This window comes from Delphinapterus leucas, chromosome 2 (assembly GCF_059928025.1).
Source record: "Delphinapterus leucas isolate spDelLeu-1000000601 "Yukka" chromosome 2, BTC_Dleu_Yukka2, whole genome shotgun sequence".
Taxonomy (NCBI): domain Eukaryota; kingdom Metazoa; phylum Chordata; class Mammalia; order Artiodactyla; family Monodontidae; genus Delphinapterus; species Delphinapterus leucas.
The window spans coordinates 72,451,494-72,479,332 of record NC_143130.1 but is presented as its reverse complement, the minus strand read 5'-3'; the positions used below and the strand labels follow the sequence as shown (position 1 = coordinate 72,479,332).

Below are 27,839 nucleotides of genomic sequence, written 5' to 3'. Positions count from 1 at the left end.
TATCTTTTTCTGTGTAACAAATTACCCCCAAACTTAGCAGCTTAAGACAGAAAACATTTATTATCTCGCATGTATTCTGAGAGTCAGGAAGTAGGCTAGCTGGGTGGCCCTGGCTCAGGGACGCTCATGAGGTTTCGTCAAGCTGTCAGCTCAGCTGGGGCTACAGTTTCTGCACACTTGACTGGGGCTGGAGGATCTGCTGCAAGCTCGCTTATGTAGTTGTGGACAGGAGGCTTCAGTTTCCTGCCATAGTACTTTTCCACGTGGATGCTCATGACATGGCTTCTCCCCAAAGCAAGTGATCTGGAAGAAAGCAGAAGCCACACTGCCTTTTTTTTTTTTTTTGCCTTTAAAAAATTTATTTATTATTGAAATATATTTGACATAAAACATTGTATAACTTTAAGGTATAACATGTTGATTTGATACATTTATCAATTGTAATAAGATTGCCATTATAGTGATAATTAGCACTTCTATCATGTCCACACTGCTTTTTATAACCTAAACTCACAAGTAACATACTATCACTTTTTAAAAAAAAGATTTATTTATTTGTTGGCTGTGTTGGGTCTTTGTTGCTGCACATGGGCTTTCTCTAGTTGTGGCGAGCAGGGGCTACTCTTTGTTGCGGTGCGCGGGCTTCTTATTGCGGTGGCTTCTCTTGTTGCGGAGCGTGGGCTCTAGGCGCGTGGGCTTCAGTAGTTGTGGCTTCCGGGCTCTAGAGCGCAGGCTCAGCAGTTGTGGCGCACGGGGGCTTTGTTGCTCCGCAGCATGTGGGATCTTCCTGGACCAGGGCTCAAACCCATGTCCCCTGCATTGGCAGGTGGATTCTTAACCACTGCGCCACCAGGGAAGCCCTGACATACTATCACTTTTGCTGTATTCTCTTTCTTACACAGATCAACCTTGTATAATGTGGGAGGAGACTACACAAGGAGGTAGGGATTATTGGGGACCAGCTTGGAGGCTGGCTTCCCCAGACTGAGAGGGAGACCACAAAAAGTAAACCCAAGAAGTTGGAAAGCCCAGTGATCTTGGTTATTTATTTATTTATCCGCACCACGCGGCTTGTGGGATCTTAGTTCCCCAACCAGGGATTGAACCCGGGCCCTTGGCAGTGAAAGCGTGGAGTCCTAACCACTGGACCACCAGGGAATTCCCGATCTTGGTCATTTAGAAGTGGGGGAGAAGAGACCTACACCCTTTAGGAGCCCCTCGGAATCCGCACATGGCAGAAGTGCAGTTAAATAATATACATTATGGGGGCAGGTCATCTGCCAAAGGTTAAATTTTATTCCATTTGTTCTTCTTTTCCATTTCAGAAAGATTTCACACCAAAAATGTTAAAACGTTTGGCGCTTTAAGGGAGTAAGCTTCAATTTGGAAAATGCACTCATTAAAAGAGCTCTTTACCTCTATTACTGGATAAATCTAGTACTACTGTAATTAGGCTCCATGAGGTGGGCCTACTGAAAGTGTTAAAAAGGAATAAGTGTTGGAAAGACCCTTAAAATATTTTACTAAAAAAGCTAGAAGGGTAGACGTATTTTAAAAAATATTTGCACCAGGTCTTAGTTGTGGCACGCAGGATCTTTGTTGCCGCATGCGGGATCTTTAGTTGCGGCATGATTTTAGTTGTGGCATGCAGGCTCTTAGTTGTGGCATGCAGGATCTAGTTCCCTGACCAGGGATCGAACCTGGGCCCCCTGCATCGGGAGCGCAGAGTTGTAACCACTGGACCACCAGAGAAGTCCCAGGTAGATGTATTTTAATGTGCACTAACCCTAGTGGCTTTTCCTTGTGTTGTTTAAGCTATTGCATATTGTAACTTACAAGGTTCTGTATTCATAGTTTGCCTACAATGAATATGTAGTTGTTCTTATTCTTCAGAATGAAATAAATCCTAAATCTACGTAATTTAGAAGCAGTATAACAACCGTTATAACGTATGTTCTCTCACAATGGCTGTAAAATAAGTGTTTTTAACCCTGTTGTACAGTGAGAAAACTGAGGTGAGACTAAGCTGCAGAACTACTCAGTGATCACGTAGGATTGAAATTTTCTTCTGGCTCTTAAATCCTGTGTTTTTCTAGTTCACTGAATTGTGTGCTTCCTAGAAAAGTGTCTCATAACTTTTAGGCTATTGCTTAATACATATTATTGCATAGCCTTGAATTAAAAATTAGGTTCTCTCTGTTTCAGATTTGTGTATTTCATTTTATATAAATCCTACCTTAAAAGAAAGGAAAAAAAGGAATACTGAACTCTAATTAATGAAATGTTTGGGGGTGAAGTGTACTGATGTCTGCAGCTTACATTGAAATACATAAAGAATGAGATGGGAATGGGTATGTGATAAATGTAAAAAAGTTAAAGTTTAAATCTAGGTGGTATTCACTGTACAATGGTTTAATCCTCTGTATATTTGAAATTTTTCATAGTAAAATATGGGAGAAAATTAAATTGTAGAACCCACTGGGGGAAAATTGAATTGTCTCTAGTGCATTATTAATATTTGTTCTAAGTTGTACTTCCTGAGCAACTGCAGTAAGCACAGGGCTGTGGGATATGAAAAACAGATAACTAGGGACTGTCCTGCCCCAAGAGCTTCTGCTTATAAACAGAGACAAAGATTCTCATTTCTAACTGGCCTCTTTTCTTTTTCAGGATTGTACATAAATTTCCGTCATCTTTATAAACAGCGCAGGCGGCGCTTTGGACAAAAAAAGAAAAAGATCCACTGAAAAGAGAGATTTAGATGACTTCTTGCCAGTTTGAGCCTAATCTATAATTCTTAGTTTTACCTTCTTGTACTGATGTAAAAGTTTTTTTAAAGTTAAATGATTATATTCTCAGTGAGGCTATCTTCCTTTTTCCCCAGTAACATTCCTGAATTTACTGTATTATCTTAGTGTAGTACTTGCATGACATGGATTACTGATACCTGATGACAGGTTCATTCCTGTGTATTCTGTTAATGACAGCAAAAGACTCAGCCCTACCCCCACCCACTCCATGTCCAGTCAGTCTGTTTCACACAGGCCAGAGATACTTCTTCAGTGCCCTGATGCTACCAGCTACTGGCCATTCTTATAGCTGGGAATTGTTCTTTTCAGCTATTGCTTGTGGAAAAAAAAAAGCAAGACTACGTTGCTGTGTAGGAGGCTGTGAAAGTGACTCAGACAAGGACCTAATATATTCTGTACCCAAGGGGCTACTTGTTAAGTGGGTTGGCATTGATTTTTCTGGAAATCGAGTTTTACTCAGTCATTGATAAAACATTTCTGAGTCCAAGTAGGGCTGGAGGACACATATTACCTCTGAATCTCTCTAACAACATCTTAACCTGCGTGGGCACTGGAGAGTCCCAGGGTGATTTGAGAGAAACCAGTCAGAACCTTGGAACACCATGATCATTTACTTCATTCCTAGCTAAATCAGAACTATTTTCAACACGAAAGATGAAACATTAGTTAGAAAACAATGAGATTATAAGAGTTCCAAATGCAAATGGTGTTACAGGGATCAAAAGGGTCAAACTGGCCATGCAGCCTGTGGCCAACTGGAAACATCAGAGTAGGCCAAGTAAAAATACCTATGAAACTGTCTTAGGCTGTGCACAGACATAAAAAACTCAGTGTTCCTTCCCCTGCATTGACTGAGTCCATTTACTTGTGTCAGAGTGAGTTGGTGGAACTGTTTTTGAAGAGGCCTCAAAAACACCTGCTTTTTATTTTGCTGTTGTTTCACCTGTCTGCAGTAGGACAGTGAAAACAAAGTGAGAACTTTGGCTGGAGAACCACCAGCTGAGCCTTTAACAATTCCCGGCAGGAAATCCACCAACAGAGGAACTGAAAAAAATCTAGACACTATGATTTGGCCATTGTCGAAAACATCAGTTTTCCCTAATACATTCCAAGTAAACCAAGTAATACTTGTTTGTATATAAGAATTTGAGGTATGATGACTCTTTCTGTTCTGCCATTCCCATTGTTCCTGGGGGAAAGGGGACTCAGTGGGTTATGCTATTTCTCTGGGCCCAAGATGGAAACTTGGTTTGACCTAAGTAAAAACATCTGATTAGCATAGGCTGGTTGATATTTTTACAAGTTCATTGCACCGAAGGGTATTTTGCATGTCTGCAACTTCTGTCAACATTTGTTTGTATTAATTTCTGGTGTTCTTTCAACTGACTGACTGTGTGTAATTGGGCAGATCAGCTTTACAGCAGATTATGCTGTATCTTTGTGGTAGAATCTTGTATTCTTAGTGACTGATGGTTATAAACCCCTTTATTGCTGTCTGAGAAAGCTAAAGATTGTGTATTTCTATTAAACATTTACAATTAAAATCTTAGTAACTTGTGTTTAAGTATCATTTAGTCTAATGGTTTCCAAATTGTTAGTGATAAATTCCTTTGTTTAGACAAAATATTTTATAGGCATACCTCGCTTTATTGCACTTCACAGATACTTGCATTTTTTAGAAATTGAAGATCTGTGGCAACACTGTGTTGTCAGATGATGGACAGCATTTTTTAGCAGTAAATATTTTAAAATCAAGGTATATACATTTTATTTTAGAATGCTATTGCACACTTAATAGACTACAGTATAGTGTAAACATAACATTTTTATATACTGGGAAACCAAGAAATTCGTGTGACTCACTTTAGTGAAATATTTGCTTCACTGCGGTGGCCTGGAGGCAAACCTGCAAAACCTCCGAGGTATACCTATATAGCAATTCAGCATGTTAAAGAAAACATGTTTGCTTGGGTTGAAGCAGCCATTCCTTAGGAGTTTTACAGAACAATCTGAAAAGCACTGATGATGTAAATAAAGCCTGGAGAAGTTAGATGACTTGCCTAAGGTCATGAAGCTAGCTCATGAACTGGAACCATAACTGACTACAGTGATATCAGAAGCTACCTGGATGGAACCTGGCTTAGGCAGTGAAGCAGTGAGGCCTAACCAGTGTCAGAAACAAGGAAGTCAGTATGGAACCCAAGGAACCTTCAAGATTGATGAATCTATGCTACTTAGGAAGTTAAAATTATACTTAGGTTATAGGACAGAGCAAAAGGCAAAAAGACCCATTAAAAATTTCCCAGTGCAACCATTTTATAGAAAATCAAATATTTTATTTTCATTAAAAAAAATCTGAAGAAACAAGAATTTTATACATTTATGGTTGCTATCTAAAAGTTTGTATCTCAAGATATGCCAAAAGCACCTAAGGGTTACCACCGACCTTTTGCCCAAGTTCTAAGGGAATTCTGAAACTTAGTGATGTTGGGCTTGTACTTAGCAAGTCTCCTCTCCCAATCATAGGTACCTGAAAATGTCCCTGTGGTTGGGAGAGGAGAAGAGTAAAGGGCATTTCAGGAACAGAGAACCCAGGTTGTTAGGGTGCCCGAGGAAGGTGGAGAGGGCTCTACGCTTGTCAGTCCTTCAGGCTTCTCAGGAGAGGTGCCCGTTGTGGGAGCAACAGTTGTCTTTTGGTTTTAAAGACTGAGCTCCAGAAAGCTAAGGTCAAAGCCCGAGCAGCTGCCCACCCTGCAGAACCCTTCTCAGAGTAGCAGAGTCAAACCTGCAAGTGGTGCTTCTGAGGCAGCCTTGGGAAGGTCTTTGGGTAGCTGCTGCAGAGGTGAACAGACCAGAAAAGTTTTTATCCTAAATTATTCTCACTTGAAAAAAGAATGAAGTCAGCTTCACATTCTTTCAGCGCTGCTCCCAGAGAAGTCTGTCTGCAAAGGTGTGATGTTGTGGTCATACCCGGCATACTCAGAGGTGCCAGTACTGGCCAGCTTGAGTTGCTGGGCGGCGTGAGTCAGCTGGAATGCAGCATCAGGGTGAGCTGTGTCAGGCAGCAGCGTGCACTCCCTTTCTAGCATGTCAGCCACCCCTTTGAGCAGGTCCAGGAAACCAAAGGCCAAGGCAGCCTTTCGTAAACGGTTCAGCTCCTAAAACAAAAGACACCGATGTTCCTGAAATGTGTTCTCCTCATCACATACTTTGTAAGTGCTCAGCTTAGTATAAGTTCTCCTTGATTCCCAATCTTAAATGAGCGTTTTTATATGAGAACAAGTGCTTGTACAGAGATGCCAATAACAAGAGAGTGTGATGACATGACTGGGAAGTGGTTCCTCTGCGGGTGATCAGAAAGCTAAGGAAGACACAGGTGACTGAAACTCAGGTCATCCTCACCACAGTTCATGAGCACTTAGGCCAAACATGGTGAGGTACTTTGTAGATTCTGCATAGAAATGACATCCTCCTGATCTGAGGTATCTCATTTAGCATTATACCCTCTAGGTCTCTCCACGTTCCTGCATGACCACTTAGGCCAAACATGGTGAGATGCTTTGCATACATCATTTCATGTACTCATAACTCTATGGAGGATACTTTTCCTCCGTTACTCAGGTACAGAAAAGGCTTGCCCCAAACCTCAGAGGGCTCTTACCCTCCGGTGCCTCTCTGGCTGGAGCCTCAGACTGAATGACGATGAGCATGTCTGGAGGAGGCACCGGCGGAGTCAGTAGGTCTGACCCCAAAGATTACCACAAAAGGTTGAGTAGTGGATGGAAGCACAGAAATATGAAATGCCCCATCTATCACTTAGCAGTGTGATCTGGGCAAGCTGTGTAGCCTCTCTGGGTGTCAGTGGCACAAAATGAGGATAACCTCTTCCATGCCCACTGGAAGAGCTGACACAGCCATCTGGTAGAGGCCCTTTCCTGTAGGTTATATAAAACCAGAAAAGAGAAATGGGCTTTCTGACCACCTCTCTACTATCATCTGTTTACAACTGAAAAGTTCAGAGGCCGAAGTACAAGTGTGCCACCCTGAATAGACAGCTCTGCAGGGAGACAGGGACTGCAGCCAAGGAGTAGTCATCAAGGGCCTAGGGCTTCAGTTAGTGGGGGACATGGTGGGCTGGGCAGCTCTCTGGTTGAACTCTGCTTGATTTCACCAGCTCGCTACATTATTAGAAGACATAAAGGTAATAAGATAACACCCAGACAAAGCACATATGTTCTCTGGAAGAGATGCTACCCTGGAGCTGGTGTGTGTACCGTATTTTAAGATTCGCAAGCTAGGACACAATTGCCAATACAGCATACCTCACACTGCCACTTAATTTAATCTCAGCCAAACACCAGAAGGACAGGGGAGAAGCAAGGAGTGACCTTAAATGCCCCTCAACTCCACCCCATCCCTTGTAACTTCATTCCACCAATGGTTCTGCATTAGCTAGGTATGATTCTGGAGGGCCATCCTTTTGCAATTCGTAAATGTGCAATTTTAGAAGTCATTCCTGGAAGCAGATCCTCTGGTACAGTAAGAATGTTCTGAGCAATCACCATCCCTGGAAGTCACATACAATGGTTGCCTGGAGTCAGACTGGATACCCATATGGGAGCAGTGAGGAGGTTTAAGGGCTGTGACCCACAGATCCTTGCAGTTCCTTCCCTCAGCCATTCACAACAGCACCAACGCAGAGAAGACCCGCTGCACAGAACCAGGCCATTTAAACACTTCTGATTCCTGGATTTTAGGGCAGCAACAGACTTATCACTTCTACTGACTTTACTGATGAAAAAACTAAGGCACAAACAAACCATACATTTCTAATCCCTGTCCATGTTCAACGTTACCCTACACTACTGTGAACTGTTTATTTCTGGCACACATCCCAGGGCCCGCCCTCATTCCCTATAATTCTGATAGTCTTACCTTATAGAATGTCTGTGTTTTTTCAGGTAGTTTCCTTGCATTTCTTAAAATCTTCTGTACATCTGTCTATCGAGGGTAAAAAGAATTCAACATTAGAATTCTGTGGTAAAAAGGGAAAGAATACAAAAGGACGGCTTTAAATTAAAAAAATGAAAATGAGAAAAGAGTTACAATGTCAAGATGAGGATCCCTTCTGAGTTAATGTCATTGTTCAACATTAGTAAAGCATCTCCCTCCTTCAAAAGGCTTGATGATAATAAATCCCTTGGTGATAATAATGAACTTGTCACAAAAACACCCCCAGTAAACCCATACATCTATGGCCGCTGCTTTTTGACAAGGGTACCAAGACCATCCAATGGGGGAAAGAACAGTCTCTTTAACAAATGGTGCTTGGATAACTGGATAGCCACCAGCAAAAAAATGAAGTTGGACTCTTACTTCATACCATATACAAAAAATGGACTCAAAATGGATCAAAGGCCTAAATGTAAGAGCTAAAACTATAAAACTCTTTTCATGACAACAGCAGAGCAACAAAAGAAAAAATAAATTTGGCAAATGTTCATAGCAGCATTATTCATAATAGCCAAAAGGTGGAAATAATTCAAAAGTTCACCAACCGAATGAATGGATAAACAAAACGTGGTTTATTTATACAATGGACTATTACTCAGCCATCAAAAGGAAAGAAGTACTGATACATGCTACAACATGAATGAACGTTGAAAACATTATGCTAACTGAAAGAAGTCAAACACAAAAGGCCACGTATAATATGATGCAGTTTATATGAAATATCCAGAACAGGCAAATCCTTATAGACAGAAAGCAGACTAGTGGCTGACAAGAGCTGGGGGAAGAGTGACTTGTTTAGTGGGCATAGGATTTCCTTTTGGGGTGATGAAAATGTTTTGGAACTAGATAGTGGTGATGGCTGTGATTGTACTAAATGCCACTGAATTGTAACTTTAAAATATCTGAAATGGTATATTTTGTTATGTGCACCTCACCATAATGAAACAATACACCCAGATCAAAACAAAATTTAAAAAATAATTTTAGAAAAATTCAGCTCTCTTTCTGACAGGGAAGTGTTGGGGTCAGTGATGGCAAGAAAGAGGGAGAACTTGAATTTCCAACAAAGGGAAGAGGACCCTTAGCCACGGCAGGATGTGTCCAGTCTCCCTGAAAAGGGGGCTGGAAGAGACTATGCCGTCAACAGAAGCTACTTCTGTGGTCAGGTGGCCTGACTGCCTCTTCTCATTTGGCTTAGGTTGGACTCGTGGAAGAACAAAGGAAAAAAAAAAAAAGGCACTCAAATGATAAAAAAGTGATTTTTAAAAATAGGTATAACACTGCTATATTTAAAATGGCCAACGAACGAGGACCTACTGTATAGCACAGGGAACTCTCCTCAATGTTATGTGGCAGCCTGGATGGGAGGGGAGTTTGGGGGAGAACAGATACATGTATATGTACGGCTGAGTCCCTTTGCTGTGCACCTGAAACTAGCACAACATTGTTAATCAGCTATACTCCAACATAAAATAAAGAGTTAAAAAAAATAGGTATAAATGACTAATGGGACAAGGCAGTCACTGAGTATGTTGACTAAAAGCAGCACACCTTGATAACAAGATAATCTTAGCCTCCCATGAAAGTGTCTCTGTGGCATTATAGGGTAATGCTTTGGCTTACCCCGTGGGGATGGAAGAAATAACCACATGAAGATTTTTACATCTTTCTCAAAATTATTATTAAAGATAACACCCATAATGTTATTCAATGACTCACCATGTCAAAACTTTTACATTAAAATTTAATGCCAGAATAATGTGTCTCTCTAGAAGAACTGACATGCTTCCTTTTATCAGACAAGAAGAACCATATAAACAACATGTTTCTTTTTTGACCTTGGTAGCAGGAAGCTCAGAGCCAAATTGCTCAAATACAATTATCATTTTGCCTTGGCTTCCTGAAACAATTGTCTCTCCTCTTCCTCTACGTTTCATATTGCTCTAAATTTTGTAAAAAATGATCCTGCTATGTACGTGTTTTACTGTAGGCCACTTCAAATCCTTTTTGGAAATAATGACAAACATTAGAAGTAAATTAATTACTAAGTATCGAAGGAAAAGAAAATCAAATCAAATGTCCGCCTGCCCGCCAGAATCCCTCCTCCTGTCCCCAGTGGAGAGCAACGTGAATGGTAATGTTACCTGCAGGCCACTGGGTTTGATCCACACGGTCACATTCTGGGCATAACTCCGCTTGTTTTTGGGCTGCAGGGGGAATGGGCTCTTATTATCATCCTCACCATAAGGGTTTTCTTTAGCATCTTAAAAGAAAAAGACATTCTTGAAATGACATCTGGCAAAACACAATCAATTACATTTCCAATTAGGCTAGAAGCTCTTTGAATCATTCAATCTCCTATATCCTGTTACTTCCCTAATTAAGAAAATCCATTAACTTCAGTCAGGTTGGGGAACCTGTTCTCAATACTGATGTCGGACACTAAACAATCAACTGAGACCCATACAAGTGAAAAACAGCTTAATGTTTTTAAAGAAACAAGCTTCACTCATCTGCTTTATAAATTAAGGTCAGAGAGGATAAAATTGTTGTACATACAATAATACTAAAGTATATATAAAAATATATGTATATATACATACTGCAATTCTATATAGCCTAGCCCAGCACTCTCCAACAGAACTTTCTGTGATGAGGAATGGTAGCCATAGCCCATGTGACCACTGAACCCTTGACACATGGCTAGTGTAACAGAGGAACTGAATTTTATTTAATTAAATTTAAAGAGCCTCTGTGGTGAGTGGCTACTGGATTAGACAACATAGGTCTAGGCACTGAGAAAATCTAAAAGTAAAATTACGTATAGCCAAATTATGGAAAAGAGCAAGGGAAAGGACTTCCCTAGTGGTCCAATGGTTAAGAATCCGCCTGCCAATGCAGGGGACACGGGTTCGAGCTCTGGTCCGGGAAGATCCCACATGCTGCGGGGCAACTAAGCCTGTGCGCCACAACTACTGAGCCTGCACTCTAGAGCCCACGAGCCACAACTACTGAGCCTGTGTGCCACAACTACTGAAGCCCATGCACCTAGAGCCTGTCCTCCGCAACAAGAGAAGCCACGGCAAGGAGAAGCCCACACCGCAACAAAGAGTGGCCCCTGCTTGCGCACGGGGTCTACTATATATAAAATAGTTTCTTACAAAATAAGACCAAACAAACGAAAAATGAAAACCAACTTAAAAAAACCAACAACATTAACAAAAAGCAAGCAGGACAGAGATGGGCTTAAGGCCCAGGGTTGGCCTCTGGTGCCGCCCTGAGTCTGCGGGCGGGTGCAAGCTGGGGCGGCCAAGGTGCTCAGTCGCCCTTCTGCTTGGGGGCCTGCACAGCAACGAAAGCCCGCGCGCAGCAATGTCTTAGACCCTGCACAGCCAAAAAAAAAAAAAAAGAGCAAGGGAAGAAATACCTTTTTGGTGAAACATACCTCATCTACGGGTTACTAGTTTATTGCTTCCAAGGATTTAAAGCCATGTTGGTTTTATAGTCATGTGGATAAACAAGGGTTTTTGTTTTTCTACCTATTTCCTAAGTCACTGAAACTCTGTCACAAACTTACAAAGCATACTTGTATCTACTGGTTTATTTTATCTTTATTATCATTTGGGGTAGACAAAGAAGGAATCATTTTCCCAACAAGTCTGGGGAGCTTAAATCCCTTGCTCAAATGTTCATGTTGAAAACTGGAATTAGCCCAGTTTCTCTAACTGACCCATAAGCCCTCTAACCCCAATCTTGTCATTAATTTAGATGCCTTATACTGGCCCCATACTATCTCTGTCAGTCCCCTCTCCTCCTACCCACTCCAAAAAGTAGTGGCTCAGCTTTCCAGACATTTCCACAAATACTTGTCAATACATAAACCTTTCTAGTCAGGCCAAGATCCCAACAGTTGTTTCCCATGCCACATGCTTATTTCCAACTTCCCTGCCACTGTTCCTGTTATCCCCCTGTCTGGAATGCTCTCCTTTCCTCATTTATTTATTCCCTCCCTCACGTACTCATTCATCATCTATAGTAAGACCTCATTATGCAGCAAGCACTGTGCTAGGAAGTGTGGCTAGAGAAGGTATTGTTCGGGCCTCAAGGAACTTACAGAATTTATTAAATGTAATTTATTAAATTACAACTATGTGCAAAATACTTTACACATACAACTTCTCTCCTTACAGCAACCCTAGAGGGTAGATATTATTAGTCTCATTACAGATGAGGAAACTGAGGCTCAGATTTCACAGGGACTCAGCTGGGCCTGGTTTCGAAGATAACACTTCCCCTACTCAACACTGCTGTTCCTCACCTTTCCAAAGTTACTTAAATTCTAGGTCCAGATCCTATCCTACTTTCTCCATGGAGTTGTCCCATATTTTTCTGGTAGACAGTGATTTCTCTAGTCCCTTTTATCCTACAGCACTCAGTGTCAGTACCAAACATTTCAACGTCTAATCGTAGCCTATCTTGTACTGTCTCTAATTGTTTGGAGCCATTATATGTGGTAACCGGCTTAGCAGACATTTATGAAAAAAGAACAAGAGATCTTAGAAATAATAAATATGATAGCAGAAATTTTTTAAAAATCAGTTGCAAGATAAAGTTGAAGATTATTTTATAGAACGTACAACAAAAAATTTAAAAAATGAAAAAAATGGGTAGGGGATGATAAGAAAATTACACACACACACACAAAAATCATAAACATATGTTCTAGAGAGGGAGAACAGAGAATACAAACAGGGGAGAAATCAAAGACATATTTGTGCTCCCAGGAATGAAGAACATGAATTCCTAGATGAAAGGGCCCACTGAGTCCCCAGCACAATGAGTGAAGAGACCAAAAACTAGGTACATGATTCTGAAAATCTCGAACGCTAGGGACACTAAAAGAGCCTCAAGGTGTGCAGAGGAAACAGAGATCAGTGTCAAAGCCCTGGCAGTCAGCATGGCACTAGACTCTCAGTAGTGACACTGGAAGCCAGAAGAGACAATAGAGTGATGCTTCGAAACTCTAAAGGAAAATGATTCCCAACCTAGAACTCAATATCCAACCACACTATCAATCAAGTGTAAGGGATGAAATACAGACACTTCCACATATGCAAGATTTCAAATGTTCACTTCCCATGTACCCTTTTCTCAGGAGGATGCATGAAACAGGAGAGCCACGGAAGAGCTATGAAGGGAAGACGCGGGATGACAACTATGCAACCAGCCTAGAGAACCACCAGTCCATTCATGAAACAAGAGGGAGGGAGATGACTCCAAGCAAAAAAAAGAAAGAAACTGACAAAAAAATACGTAAAGGATGTATTTTACTTACGGAGGCATTAGTGATAGGTACACAGAAAACAGGAAAGGAAAACAAGAAAAAAGAAGAGAGAAGCAGAGGAAGGCTGCGAGAGAGCCTAGAGTGAGGGCTGCGCTCATCTGCTGCTGGCTCCCCTACAGCCAGGCTGCCCAGCTCTTTCCTGCATCCTCTGAGGAACATCAGTGCCTTTCCAAGAGAGCTTTCCTTTTAATTGAAGTTATAATACATTTATCTTACCTGCTAGAAAAAAGAAATGTCTAATTAAAAAAAAAAGTAGTATCTGGAGTAGGCCACGAAGAGCCGCAAAACAAAGGAAATGTGATGTGGTACACCACACAGCTTAGTAGTAAATAATACTGACTTCACTTAGCAAGGACGGAATACTGATTTACCCAAAAAGAACGCTATAACCACACTGCAAGGATTGAGGAAGGGAAAAATGTGCTTCTTGGGTGGATGAGTGGGGAGGGATGGTAGCGGTAAGAGAGCTAACTAGTTTTCCTTAAAAAGTCAAAAAAATGACCTTTAAAAGAAAAAAAGGTCAAGAAATAGCTGTATACTTATATTATTTAGAAATGTAAGTAAACATCAAAAGAAACAATTAAAATTTGAAAATGGTTGTCTCTAGGAACAGAATTAGGAGAAGGGATAAGTATAAACAGTACTGTTTTGCAAGCTTTCCTTTGATTAAAAAACATAATTAAAACAGCAGGGTTTCCCTGGTAGCGCAGTGGTTGGGAGTCCACCTGCCAATGCAGGGGACATGGTTTGGAGCCCTGGTCTGGGAAGATCCCATATGTGGTGGACCAACTAAGCCTGTGCACCACAACTACTAAGCCTGCATTCTAGAGCCCACGAGCCACAACTACTGAGTCTGCATGCCACAACTACTGAAGCCTGCGTGCCTAGAGCCCGTGCTCCGCAACAAGAGAAGCCACCACAATGAGAAGCCCACACACTGCAATGAAGAGTAGCCCCTGCTCGCCACAACTAGAGAAAGCCCACGTGCAGCAACGAAGACCCAATGCAGCCAAAAATAAACAAACAAACAACCATTAAAATGTGCCTACTCTGCGTCAGGTAGCCAATACACATTCCCTCAATAAATTCTCCAACAACCCTCTAAGATAGGTTTTATTATCACTTATTACTTGTTACCATAATGACAATCCCAATTCCCTAGGACAGCGGTGAGAATTAAATGACATGATACATTTCATTTTGTCTAGCACAGTGCCCGGTACAAAGTTAAATTCAAGAGATGTTAGCTCTTATTATCCTCAGGGAAAAGAAGAACAGATAGCGGGAGGAAAAAACAACATGAATACAGGGCTGAGTAAAGAGCAGTTCCATCTGACTTAAGAATATGCGTTAGGACTTCCCTGGTGGCGCAGTGGTTAAGAATCTGCCTGCCAATGCAGGGGACATGGGTTCGATCCCTGGTCTGGGAAGATCCCACATGCCATGGAGCAACTAAGCCCGTGCGCCACAACTACTGAGCCTGCACTCTAGAGCCCGCGAGCCACAACTACTGAGCCCACGTGCCACAACTACTGAAGCCCATGCACCTATAGCCTGTGCTCCGCAACAAGAGAAGCCACCGCAATGAGAAGCCCGTGCACTGCAACGAAGAGTGGCCCCCACTCGCCGCAACTGGAGAGAGCCCGCGCAGCAACGAAGACCCAACACAGCCAAAAATAAATGAATAAATAAATAAATTAAAAAAAAAAAAAGAATACACGTTAACCAGCCAAGCATTGCTAGGTTGGCAGCCAGATCAGAAAGGCATGTGAATGTTACTACCTTAGATTATGGACAGGCAGCTGTGGTGAAAACTCTCACAATAGTCTAGGTTAGGGGTGAGCAAGCTTTTTCTGCAAAGGATCAGACAGCAATATTTTAGGCTTTGTGGGTTATACGGTCTCTGTTGTAAGTACTCAATTCTGCCATTGAAGCGGGAAAGCAGCCATAGATCATATATAAATACATGAGTGTGACTGTGTAATAAAACTGCACAATAAAATTATATTTACCAAATAAGCGGTGGGCTAGTTTGACCTGCAGGCCCTAGTTAGCTGACCTCTGATCTAAGTGAAAGGTAAAAAAAGCCAGAACAAGGCAAGAGCCATGAGAATGAAAAGACAGAATGAATGTAGGAATGCTGTAGAGAGAACAGGTAAAAGAGGTGAAGAATCTCTCTTTCAACAGACACACACACACACCCCCCCCCCCCCAGGTTCTCCTCCAATTCCTGTCCTAACTCTGTCCTCTTGTGGTCAAACTTGGCATTTCCATTTCCTCATCTCTAATTCATTCCCCAACCTGTCTCCTGGCTAACTGTCTGCTGAAACTCTTACAAAGCCACCAAGCATCTCCTATCTGTTAAGATCAAATGACTGTTTTTCTTCCTTTAAATGTGATTTTAAAAATGTTTATTTATTTTATTTTTGGCTGTGTTGGGTCTTTGTTGCTGCGCGCAGGCTTTCTCTAGTTGCGGCGAGCCGGGGCTACTCTTCATTGCGGTGCGTGGGCTTCTCATTGCAGTGGCTTCTCCTGTTGCAGAGCACGGGCTCTAGGCGTGTGGGCTTAGCTGCTCCGCAGCATGTGGGATCTTCCAGGACCAGGGCTTGAACCCATGTCCCCTGAATTGGCCGGGGGGACTCTTAACCACTGCACCACCAGGGAAGTCCCAAGATCAAATGACTCTTGATTCATAGTGTCGTCTTCTTTCCTCTTGGTTTCTATTCCTTTCTAAAACTCTTTAATCATTTAAAACACTCATTCTACAGGCTCTTTCAGATTAAGTCCTCAAGGTGCTATTCCTCCTACTGGTCTTTCTTAAAAGAAGAGAAAATCCTCACAAGATTTTAAAACTTTTTTTCAAATCATGAACTCATTTCCAGTGGGGACTGTTTTTTCTGCAGCACTCTTTTTGCCCTGGTTGCAGAGGAATTCCTACACAGCCATTTATATTAGCTTCTGGAGGATGCACCATGGATTTCATTGCTTCAGGACCAGTTTTTGCACTCTTTGGTTTGGGAATGGGTCATGTCGATCCACATGGTGCAGGACTTGGGCTTCAACTTCTCATAGGAGACTTTTATGTTTCTTTATATGCAGAAAAGTAGGTAGAAACAATGGGTAGAATTTTTCTTATCATCCTCTCACTGAGAGGGTAGACCTTCCATACTCCCAGCTTTACTCAGAGATTTCAGCTCTTTGTCTTTTCTCCTGTTCCTGTGTGAACTTCAAAAGCCCAGCCCCTGGATCCTAGCTCAAGAGTTGGCAAACTATGGCTGGCTGCCTGTTTAAGAATTAAGAATTTTAAAAATATTTTTAAAAGGTTTATGATTGTGCTACAATGGCAGTGTAGTGGTTATGACAAAACCCATAATGGCCTGTAAAATATTTATTATATGGCCCTTTACTGAAAAAGTTTGCTGACCCTTGGCCTAGCTTCTACGGCCTATATTCCATCAAAATCTTCTTTAGGCTTCAATGGCAAAAGACATCCTTCAGACCTTAACTGACATGTATGCCCATGTGTATAAGACATTGTAGGCTGTGTCTCATATGTGCTCATGAGACACTGTACTTCTTTCTTGAATCCCTTTATTCTCTTGGCGTCTGTGACATCCCTTTCTTCTACTTTTTCTCTTTCATCTGCCTCTTCTCATTTTCCTTTACTGGTGCCAATTCCACTGCTGCTAGTAGTTGGTCCTTTTTAGGAGTCTGGTCCTTGGCTCTCTTTTTTCCTTAACGTATATACTTTCCTGAGGCTATGGCTTCTTACAGTGCGGTTATTGACCTGGATTGTAATCACTTGGGTAATATTAAAACTGCAGGGACTTCGCTGGTGGCGCAGTGGTTAAGAATCTGCCTTCCAATGCAGGGGACATGAGTTCGAGCCCTGGTCAGGGAAGATCCCACATGCCACGGAGCAACTAAGCCCGTGCACCACAACTACTGAGCCTGTGCTCTAGAGCCTGGATGCCACAACTACTGAAGCCCGCGTGCCTAGAGCCCGTGCTCCGCAACAAGAGAAGCCACCGCAATGAGAAGCCCGTGCACCGCCACGAAGAGTAGCCCCCGCTCGCGACAACCAGAGGAAGTCCGCACACAGCAACGAAGACCCAGTGCAGCCAAAAATAAATAAATAAATTTATAAAAAAAGAGAAAAAACCCCTGAAAGTTCCTGGCTTGAATCCAGACCAAATGAGTCAGAATCTCTGTAGGTAGGGCCCAGGAAACAGAATTTCTTTTTTAAATATTTATTTTTATTTATTTTTAGTTGCATGGGGTCTTAGTTGCGGCACGTGGGATCTTCATTGAAGCATGCAGGCTCCCTTGTTGCGGCGCGCAGGCTTCTCTCTAGTTGTGGTGTGTGGGTTTTCTCTTCTCTAGTTATGGCGCACAGGCTCCAGGGCGTGAGGGCTCTGGAGTTTGCGGCACGCAGGCTCTCTAGTTGAGGTGCGTGAGCTCAGCAGTTGTGGTGCACGGTCCCAGGTGCCCCGTGGCATGTGGGATCCTAGTTCCCTGACCAGGGATCAAATCTATGTCCCCTGCATTGTAAGGCAGATTCTTTACCACTGGACCACCAGGGAAGTCCCAGGAAACAGAATTTTTAAACAAGTTCTCCAGTTTCACTTTTGTATACCAAAACTCAAATTTGTGAACTATTGCCCTAAGCAATCTCCCTCATTATCATCATTTTAACTATAAACATTATGCTTATAACTAAAAATTATATTTTCAACTCTGCCCTCTCTCCTGAACTCCAGATTCTCACAGGAATTGTTTATAGGCACCTCCACCTAAATCTCACAGGCATAAAAACATGGACAAAAGATGTTCTTCCCAAATCCACTCTTCTTCCTCTGTTCTGTTTCAATTAATAGTACCACCTTTCACCCTATAGCTCCGGTCAGAAACCTGGGATCATTCTCAACTCTTCTCTTTCCTCTATTCTCATATCTAAATACTGTTGTTTCCACCTCCTAAATACCTTTTGCATGGATCCCATCGTCTCTATCGCCAGCCACTGCCCCTGTTCTGCCTTTCATCTTCACAACTCCAGGACTGTCACAGTAGACTTCTAACTACAAGATGCCCTTACCTTTTCAAATCCACACTCCACAGAGTTCTTTTTCTAAATGCAAAATTTATGATCTTTCACTTGGATTTCAGCCATACTGCACAACTCCAGGGGGTACCAGTACCTAGAATACAAAGTCATCTAACTGGTATCTCCACTGTTCTCATTACAGCCAGAAGGATCTGATCATATTACTCCCTTCAGTGGCTTCCCAGCATCTGCAGAATAAAGTCTGAGCTCTTCACGTTTCAGATGAGGCCTGCCCTGCTGTACCACTGCCAGTCTCTAACCTACCATCTGGCCTCCCCACCCCTCCCTTACACTTTGTGCTCCATTTGGGCAGGATGCCCTTTCTGCCTTCACTAGCTCAGCAAATTCCTCTTTTTCTTCAAAACTCAGCTAGGGTGTCTCTTCTCTGTGCAGATTTTCCTGAGTCCTCTAGGCAGAGCTGACCATCCCCTCCTTCAGGCCAACTCTGATCTTGTGCCAGCTCATGTTTATTACGTCACTCTCCGCTAGACTTTGAGTCACTCCTGCTAACTCTTTTAGCCCCCACACCTGGCACAGAATAGGTTGCATGGTAGATGTTCCTAAAATTTAAATGGGCCCAAATAAGTCAAGGGTGACACTACAGCTGGAGCCTGAGTACCCAGGAGTACAAAGGCCTCAATCAGAGGGAGTAGGAAAATCAGAAGAAACAGTTCATGGGGGAAGCGGGGAGAGACAATAGTTTCTGCAATAAACATGCTAAGCTTAGGACTGTGACAGAATATCCAGGTGGAGAGGTCCAAGGGGGAACTGGAAATATAATATGCAAGTTTCAGGGAGAGATCAAGCAGCACCAGAGTCAGAGATTTTTGGGACTCTGAAGCTATAACAGCTGATGAAATAACCAAGAGAGAATAATAACCCAAGAGAAGAAGGCAAAGAACAACACCTTGGGAATCATGAGGCAAGAGGAAGAAAAGACAAGATGACAAGAAAGAAAAGTTGCCAAGGAAAAAGATAAGTACTAGGTGAATGCAATGTTAGGAAAACTAAGGGAAAATAGTTTCAAGAAGGAATGGGATTAAATTATCTATGAATGACTAGGGGTACCTGGGTTGAAAATAGTACACTAAAGAAAAAAGTTTATGGAGAATAGCTTTTCACTCCAAGCATTTAGAGCACTTATTTTTACTTGAAGCAACCTAAATATTTGTTTCCCCTGAGCTGTAAAATTAAAAGTGCAAACATCAAACTCTCTTGGGGTTCTCCATGTACATATCCAGCGTCAGAAACCACAGGGCACTCATAAGGGAAATCACGCAGCTCTCTGACTGCACAGACAGAGCCATTCTGAACAGCAGAGAGAAAACAAAGTCAGGATAAATAAAATCTAATCTGGGTTATACCTGAAATAGGACCCAACTGTGCCATTTTCCCTAGCCATGGGAGAGGTTCTGGGCCAGGCTCAAAGAGAGACATCATGAGGTTTGATTTCTTCTTGCTGTCAGCTTGGGAGTAGAGCATTCCGTGCCATTCAGGACTAGATGGAGAGAAGATGGAAGATCAGAAGAACATCAAGCCTGGGACTGTCAAGTTAAATAACTCTAGCCTGTGTTTTTCTCTTGAGAGACATGGTTTTCAGCTTTGAAATTAGGTGCATTACTTTTACTAAAGTCAAATCCTAAACCTAAAAATGCATACTGATGTCCCCTAATATTACCATTCCTTGGGGACAGGTATTATTATTCAATTATGTAGATATGGAAATCAAAAGCAGTCTTAAAAGAGGAAAAAAAAAATCACAAGGGCAGCAAGTAGCTGCAGGGGTGGTGACAAGTAAGGGCTGAGACCTATAGGTTTTTTCAGCCGCCTCCGAATCATTCACAGCAGTACCACAGAGAGAAGCCCTTCTAACAAAGGGCACAAAGCCATCACCCAGCTCTGCTCCCACTGCTCAAAGGGCCCCAGGTGATTCTCCTACTCAGAGGCAGTACAAGTAGCCTGAGTACCAAGAAATATAGCAAACTGATACCTAATAAGAATTGCATTTTTCTTTCCAGATCAGCTAATTTTAACTCAAGCAGAAAAGGAGCCATGCTTCCTCTGAGCATTCCTAACCTCTTGATTTTCTCTACCAGTCAATCCCAGGTGATGGCCAGAAGATGACCTCTTCTTCTCTGACAACAGGTATTATAGAAAGGGAAGCAGAGAGTTTTGCAGATTTTGAGACTACCGCGAAAAGTGAAAGCTAGAAGGGCTTTCCTCATAGGGAAGGAATACAGCAGAGTGGTTACGGGCATGGGCTATGGAGTCACAATACGTGGATAAGATCCTGGCTCTTTCACTTACTAGCTGTGTGACCTTGAGCAAGTACCATGACTTGCTCTCGAAGCCTCAGTTTCTTCATCTAAGGAATGGGGATAATACTGATACCTCCTGTATAGTGAGGTATACAAAGTGCCTAGAGAAGTACCTGGCACATGGTAAAATGTTCAATGTTAACAGTATGTTTTTTCATTTAGTTTTACCTCCTCATTTTATAGCTGAGGAGTCTGTGCATACTGCATAAGATCCTATAACAAGTTAGTAGCATTACTTAAACTGACCCCAGGTTTCCTAGATAGGATGGAGAAGAGGAAAACTGAGAAAAGATATCATATAAAGGCAATATAATTAAAAGACTCACTCTGTACTTATTCTAGGGGATGCTTTAAAGAGTAGTGTAGAAGGTGATAGTACGTGGGAAGGATATGGCAGAAAGAGAAAAAAAGTGACGAGATCCTTTCTATTCTTTCTTTCAGAAAAGTCTGGGGAATACTTCACTATAAATTGATTCTCCCTTTCACTCAACCAAAGGTAAAAAAGTTTCTTACCCTAATTGAACTATCGCCACCATTCCTTCCACTTTTAGGCTGCCATGGAGCAGGACACAAAAGTTGGGTATTTTGCCTGCAATCTGATTGGCTGAATTTTCATCTTCGTTGTCATCCGTTATACCAGTACCCACCTCATCACCTTCTATGAAAAGAAGAGAAAACCAGTCAGACTGAGATTAGCTACAAAAACTCCAAACTCCAGTTGTACTCTTGGCTCTTTCTAGCCTTGGAAGGAAAGTATACAAAATTATAAAGGACTATTATAACAAATAAGAAAAACTCATATTCTGGTTTTCCTATGTCCAAATAAAAATCAGTTTTCACATGTTATATGAATTTCACTTATATGAAACGTCCAGAAGAGGCAAATCTATACAGATAGGATATCAGTAGTTACCTGAGGCTGAGAGAGATGGAAGGTTATGGGTTGATAGCTAAAAGGTTTCTTTCTGAGGTAGTGAAAATTCTAAAATTCTGATTCAAAAATTGTGGTTATGGTTGCATAACTTTGTAAATACACTAAAAACTACTGAGTTGTACACTTTAAATGGGTGAAATGTACGGTATATGAATTGTATTTCAGTGAAGCTGCTACACAAAAAATCAGCTTTCCATAGTTTCTACTGGAACACTAAGCTAGAGGCTCTCTGGGGGTTTCAGGCACCATCGAAACAGAAACAGATTCAGAGATGTCAAGAGTGTTCTCAACTGACAGCCTTCAGGCAGCACGTGGATGGGATACCCCAAAGAACAGTGACTACTCCATAAGCTTCTTGACTCACTTCTCCAACTCCAGGTTCTCTCATACACTCTGCTGATGAATGAATCTTCCTCCAATTAACTTCCTTCTGGAACTATCTGTGTACTCAAGCTGATTCAAAGACTTTCTAATTCAATAGAAAGATCTTCCTGGTTTAGTCTGACATTCAACAGCCCTTACAACACAGCTCCATTTTGCCTTCCCATACTTTTCTTCCCACTGTTTTCCTATACAAACTCTTCGTTTTGCCCACTTTCTTTCTTGGCAATTTATATGGGCACGCAGAATTCCCAGGACCTTAGGAATAAGGTAAACTCAGTTGTTATCAATATCAATAACAGTAAAGTAAAGTATAAACAAAAGGATCATAATCGGTCATCTGTGAGAACATATCAAAGATTCTGTCTATGAATATGTGATGGAGGGTTATGGAATACCTAACACTCCAACTGAGATAACCATGAGTAAATGGAATGTGGTCATAACTCAGTGAGTGGAAACCTGATTGTATATACTTCTTGGAGAAAGCTGGTGAATATAAAGGAGACGGTCAGCCTAAAACATAGAAAAGAGAAGTTTAAAGTGCTAGAGACTAACATTCTCCAGGGAGATGCTGAACGTAGGAGATATGACTTTATAGTTGCTGGAGAAATACATTCTGCAGTAATGAGGCCTCACAAGGACCTGGATTCATTCACTCATTCAACAGTATTTACTGAGTATCTACTATGTGCTAGGCACCAGTAGAGAACAGGTGTGGTTTCTCCCCTTATAAAGCTGTATTCCACATTTATCAGGCAACCTTCTGAGAACTACTTTGGTTTCCCCAGCATGCTACCACAGGGGAAGGCAGAGCCCAGGATGAGGGACTAAGCACTGTCATCTCTAAAGAGGATTTCCACTGTAAATTAACGAAGCAGCACACAATAAATATGTGTCAAAATGTTTTCCAGGGTTTCCCTGGTGGCGCAGTGGTTGAGAGTCTGCCTGCCGATGCAGGGGACGCGGGTTCGTGCCCCGGTCCGGGAAGATCCCACATGCCGCGGAGCGGTTAGGCCCGTGAGCCATGGCCGCTGAGCCTGCGCGTCCAGAGCCTGTGCTCCGCAACGGGAGAGGCCACAACAGTGAGAGGCCCGCGTACGGCAAAAAAACACCAAAAAACAAAAAAACCAATCTAATAACTACTCTTTTCCCCCAAATTCTGCAAAATGGGCTATTCTACTATCTTACATTTAAGAATAACTTTAGTTAATAAGATACTTCATATGTATCACTGGAATAGGAAGAGAACTCACCTTTGTTAAGTGCTATAGGTAGGACCAGATGTCTGGACAGAACAGGGGGACTTGAAATATCAGCTATATCAATAAATCCCACTATTTCCAAATCTGAAAAGAAGGAATCAACATAGAATTAACTCGTAACAAACAATAAATGCTGGAGACGGTGTGGAGAAAAGGGAACCATCCTACACTGTTGGTGGGAATGTATCAATAAACTGGTACAGCCACTATAGAGAACAGTATGGAGGTTCCTTAAAAAACTAAAAACTGAGCTACCATGTGACCCAGCAATCCCACTCCTGGGCATATATCTGGAGAAATCTGTAAGGATGCATGCACCCCGATGTTCACTGCAGCACTATTTACAATAGCCAGGACATGGAAGCTACCTAAATGTCCATCGACAGAGGAATGGATAAAGAAGATGTGGCACATATATACAATGGAATATTACTCAGCCATAAAAGGAACGAAATAATGCCATTTGCAGTGACATGGATGGACCTAAAGATTGTCATACAGAGTAAAGTAAGTCAGAAAGAGAAAGAAAAATATCGTAAAATATCACTCGTATGTGGAATCTAGAAAAATGGTACAGGACTTCCCTGGTGGTACAGGGGTTAAGAATCCACCTGCCAATACAGGGGACATGGGTTCGATCCCTGGTCTGGGAAGATCCCACAGGCCCCGGAGCAACTAAGCCCACGCATCGCAACTACTGAAGCACGCGCGCCTAGAGCCTGTGCTCTGAAATAAGAGAAGCCACCGCAATAAGAAACCCGCACACCGCAACGAAGAGTAGCTCCCGTTCGCTGCAAGTAGAGAAAGCACACGCCCAGCAACGAAGACCCAATGCATCCAAAAAAAAAAACAAAAAAGAAAAGAAAAATGGTACAGATGAACTTACTTGCAAAGCAGAAAGAGAGACACAGATGTAGAAAACAAACTTATGGTTATCAAGGGGGGAAGGGGGAATGGGATGAATTGGGAGATTGGGATTCACACATATACACTACTGTATATAAAATAGATAACTGGGCTTCTCTGGTGGCGCAGTGGTTGAGAGTCTGCCTGCCGATGCAGGGGACACGGGTTCGTGTCCCGGTCTGGGAGGATCCCACATGCCGCAGAGCGGCTGGGCCCGTAAGCCATGGCCGCTGAGCCTGCGCATCTGGAGCCTGTGCTCTGCAACGAGAGAGGCCACAACAGTGAGAGGCCCGCGTACCGCAAAAAAAAAAAAAAAAAAGATAACTAATGAGAACCTACTGTATAGCACAGCGAACTCTACTCAATGCTCTGTGGTGACCTAAATGGGAAGGAAATCTAAAAAAGAGTGGATATATGTGTATGTATAACTGATTCACTTTGCTGTACAGCAGAAACTAACACAACATTGTAAAGCAACTATACTCCAAAAAAATTAATTAAAAACAAAGAATGAATTTGTTATGGGAAAGTACATTATTTTCTATGTACTAGATTTCATAAACACAAGGTTTAGATCGGGAATTCAAATATGATGACTAGGAAGGTTATTAGAAGGTTTCTCTGAATGACTCGAATACTTTGCATTTTAAGTAACTAAGAAATTAAGGACAACTGTCTTTTATTTAATGGACTTAAGTTATACGACAAATTAGCTAGACTATTTTTATGAGGCTAGGTGCCCAGCCAAGGCAAAAGCTTAATGGTTAAGTCTCTCTGAATAGTCAGGATGTTCAGGTCACCAGGGGGCGTCATAGTCAAATACTTCCACAACAACTGCAAGCAGCTATGCCTGGAGGGTAAGGCTTTTGCATTAAAACTGTTTCCCTGAGAAAGAAATACATTCTCTACAAAATCAAGGTAGCAGTCTACATATGACAATGGTTTCTTTCCTTTATAGAAGCTGTATTAAAGACCAAAAGTATTTGTTGAAAATCTAAAATAAGTTAAAAAAAAAAAAAAAGTTGTAACCCAAAGAGTACTTTCTGGAAGTTTTTTCTTTTTTTTTTTTTTTTGCTGTTCGCAGGCCTCTCACTGTTGTGGCCTCTCCCGTTGCAGAGCACAGGCTCCGGACGTGCAGGCTCAGCGGCCATGGCTCACGGGCCCAGCCGCTCCACAGCATGTGGGATCTTCCCGGACCGGGGCACGAACCCATCTCCCCTGCATCGGCAGGCGGACTCTCAACCACTGCGCCACCAGGGAAGCCCTGGAAGTTTTTTCTGATTATATAAGTAGTATAAAAACTTAGATAACAAAAAAAAAAAAAAAAAAAAACTTAGATAACACTAAAAACTGTAAAGAAGAAAAATAAAGTCACTCATCATTCCTCATCAAAGGAAACCTCTGTTAATATTTTACTGAACTGCTTTTTAGTCTTTCTTCTAGGCATATACACATTCATATTCTCAAAACAATGTTTTAAAAAATCAGGATCATGGTGAGTATACCATAATTCTTATACATCAGGAAATCTGCTTCTCTGGAGTTTTGCTATCATTACCTTCTTTAGCTGAGTAACGAATGAATCAGCATAAGCAGTTATATATTTTTCATCTGAGTAGAAAAAGGCCTATGTTTTAGTGATTTAAATATAAGCTATAACAAAAATCTTGGACTAGAAGCTTTTATAAGTTAGTCCATTAAATAAAGGACAATTATCCTTATTTTCTTAGTTACTTAAAATGAAAAGTATTAGAGTCATTCAGAGAACTTCCAATAACCTTCCTAGTTATCATATTTGAATTCCCCACCTAAACACTGCATTTGTGAAATCTAGTACATAGAAAGTAATGTACTTCTGGGAAGAAAAGATCTATTTGAAGTTACTCATCCTAAAAGGGTGGGAGGGAAGTGGAATATAACTGGTTTGAAGGCAACAAAACATTTGGCACACTGCTGTCTAGTCACAATGAAAGAGATGGATGACCTACTTCCAGCAGGAGCAGAAAATAAAGGCACAGAAAACAAAACAGCCTGTGCACAGCCCTTCACTCGAAAACTCCTTAAAGTCTACACACCCAAGAATGAAATGAATTTCCAGCTGTACTTAATTTTAATCATTTAAAAAATTTTTCATTATATCTTTTATTATTAATTAATTTATTTATTTATTTTTGGCTGCTTTGGGTCTTCGCTGTTGTGTGCGGGCTTTCTCTAGTCGCAGTGAGCAGGGGCTGCTCTTTGTTGTGGTGTGCGGGCTTCTCACTGCGGTGGCTTCTCTTGTTGCGGAGCACGGGCTCTAGGCGCGCAGGCTTCAGTAGTTGTGGCTCATGGGCTCTAGAGCGCAGGCTCAGTAGTTGCGGCGCATGGGCTTGGTTGCTCCGCAGCATGTGGGATCTTCCCAGACCAGCGCTCAAACCCGTGTTCCTTGCACTGGCAGGCGGGTTCTTAACCACTGCGCCACCAGGGAAGTCCAATTTTAATCATTTGTTGATTGAACAATTACCTAGTGAACATCTACTAAGCATCAGACACTAAGCCAGGCACTGAGGGTGTGCAATGGTGACTCAAAACAGTGATGGTTAAACATATACCCACCACTCAAGGAGTCCACCTGCCAATATGAGACAACTCTCTTCTCTACTACCCCTTGTTACTTTTGATTATTGGCTTTGCCAATTTAACCTAAGCATAGCACTGGCAAAATGTTAGAAGCCATAACACATTGCTTTCTTTTAGTCATAATACAAGCTGCAGGATTAGAGGGGTACAATATATCAGAGCTGAGACCTGAGAGACCATCATTTCTCCTAGAGATTCCACTCACCTAGCCAATAAGAACTAGAGGAAGTGACTTGTCCAGGGTCACAGAGGAAAAGTCACACAGCCAAGTCTAAAAGCTAGCTCTTCATATATGACCTTAATAATGATGCTAATCCGTCTTACTATCTCTATTAAGAACTACCTCAAGGATTTCAATGCTAGTGAATCTGGCCCTGGTTTCCAACTCTTAGTAATTTGTGGTTATAATCATCTAGGATTAGAGATTAACTCATGACCTCACCACGGAAGACCACTAATCTGCCACCCCTTAGGCAATGCAACCTCCCATCCAAAGTATACTGACATTTCTTTTCAACCCTCCTGGAGAGAGGAGAGTAAAAGTCAGAAGTTAGAAGAAAGTAGGGATAAGAGAAGAACTAAGAATGAAGTGTAAAAAAAGTTACCTGTGTTAATGACTTTAGGGATAGGATCGATTTCCTCGTCTACAACAAAAGGTTCTGGCCTGGGGAAGACTTGCACATCAGCGGTTAGGTGGCCACACTTGAGAACAGCATGGAAAGGTGTATATGCCAGATCTATCAGTTTTCTAGAATATGATGATTATTTGTTACGAAAGAGTAATATGATATGCATAATTTTTTTCAAGTAATCTTTTTAAGATGTCAAGTTTGTTTTCCCTTCAAGTTGATTCCAAAGCTATGGTCTGACCATTTGTGAAACAGAACAAAATCTGATATTTTTGGTGAGGAAATTTCAATTCTGAAAAGCCCAAAAGCAGTTAAATCTTTGAAATTGCTGTCATTGTAAGGAAGTCAATACCTATAGACATTATAGATTTAGTCATGCTTAATTTAAAAGGGAGTCAACACTCAAAAATCACTACTACCAATCATTTTATCTGAAAAATGTGCAACTTGGGGAAAATGAAATGACACAACTAGAAACAGTAAAATAGATATTATTGTCTGACATCAAATTATAAT

At 41.7% G+C, this 27,839-nt stretch overlaps 2 protein-coding genes across 12 annotated transcripts in view; one reads left to right on the top strand and one right to left on the bottom strand.

Moving 5' to 3' along the window:
• HACD3 (3-hydroxyacyl-CoA dehydratase 3) overlaps positions 1–4,359 on the top strand; it is a 32,818-nt gene extending 28,459 nt beyond the window's left edge. For 2 of the 3 annotated variants that reach the window (XM_089907101.1, XM_022579809.3), the window contains one exon: positions 2,671–4,359. In XM_089907101.1, the coding sequence (XP_089763227.1) occupies positions 2,671–2,747 (77 nt within the window). In that variant the 3' untranslated portion in view covers positions 2,748–4,359. Of the gene's footprint in view, positions 1–2,002; positions 2,050–2,670 lie in introns of all 3 variants that reach the window. The other variant, XM_089907100.1, reaches the window with a different exon arrangement.
• The window catches only part of INTS14 (integrator complex subunit 14), a 52,186-nt gene that overhangs the window by 11,886 nt on the left and 12,461 nt on the right, over positions 1–27,839 (bottom strand). For 6 of the 9 annotated variants that reach the window (XM_022579807.3, XM_022579806.3, XM_022579808.3 and 3 more), the window contains 7 exons: positions 27,300–27,442; positions 23,161–23,253; positions 21,103–21,247; positions 19,636–19,769; positions 9,968–10,086; positions 7,746–7,811; positions 331–5,968 (listed from right to left, as the gene is read on the bottom strand). In XM_022579807.3, coding sequence (XP_022435515.1) covers positions 5,717–5,968; positions 7,746–7,811; positions 9,968–10,086; positions 19,636–19,769; positions 21,103–21,247; positions 23,161–23,253; positions 27,300–27,442 — 952 coding nt within the window. In that variant the 3' untranslated portion in view covers positions 331–5,716. Of the gene's footprint in view, positions 1–41; positions 304–330; positions 5,969–7,745; positions 7,812–9,967; positions 10,087–19,635; positions 19,770–21,102; positions 21,248–23,160; positions 23,254–27,299; positions 27,443–27,839 lie in introns of those variants that run through there. The other 3 variants (XM_089907096.1, XR_016392074.1, XM_089907097.1) reach the window with 3 other exon arrangements.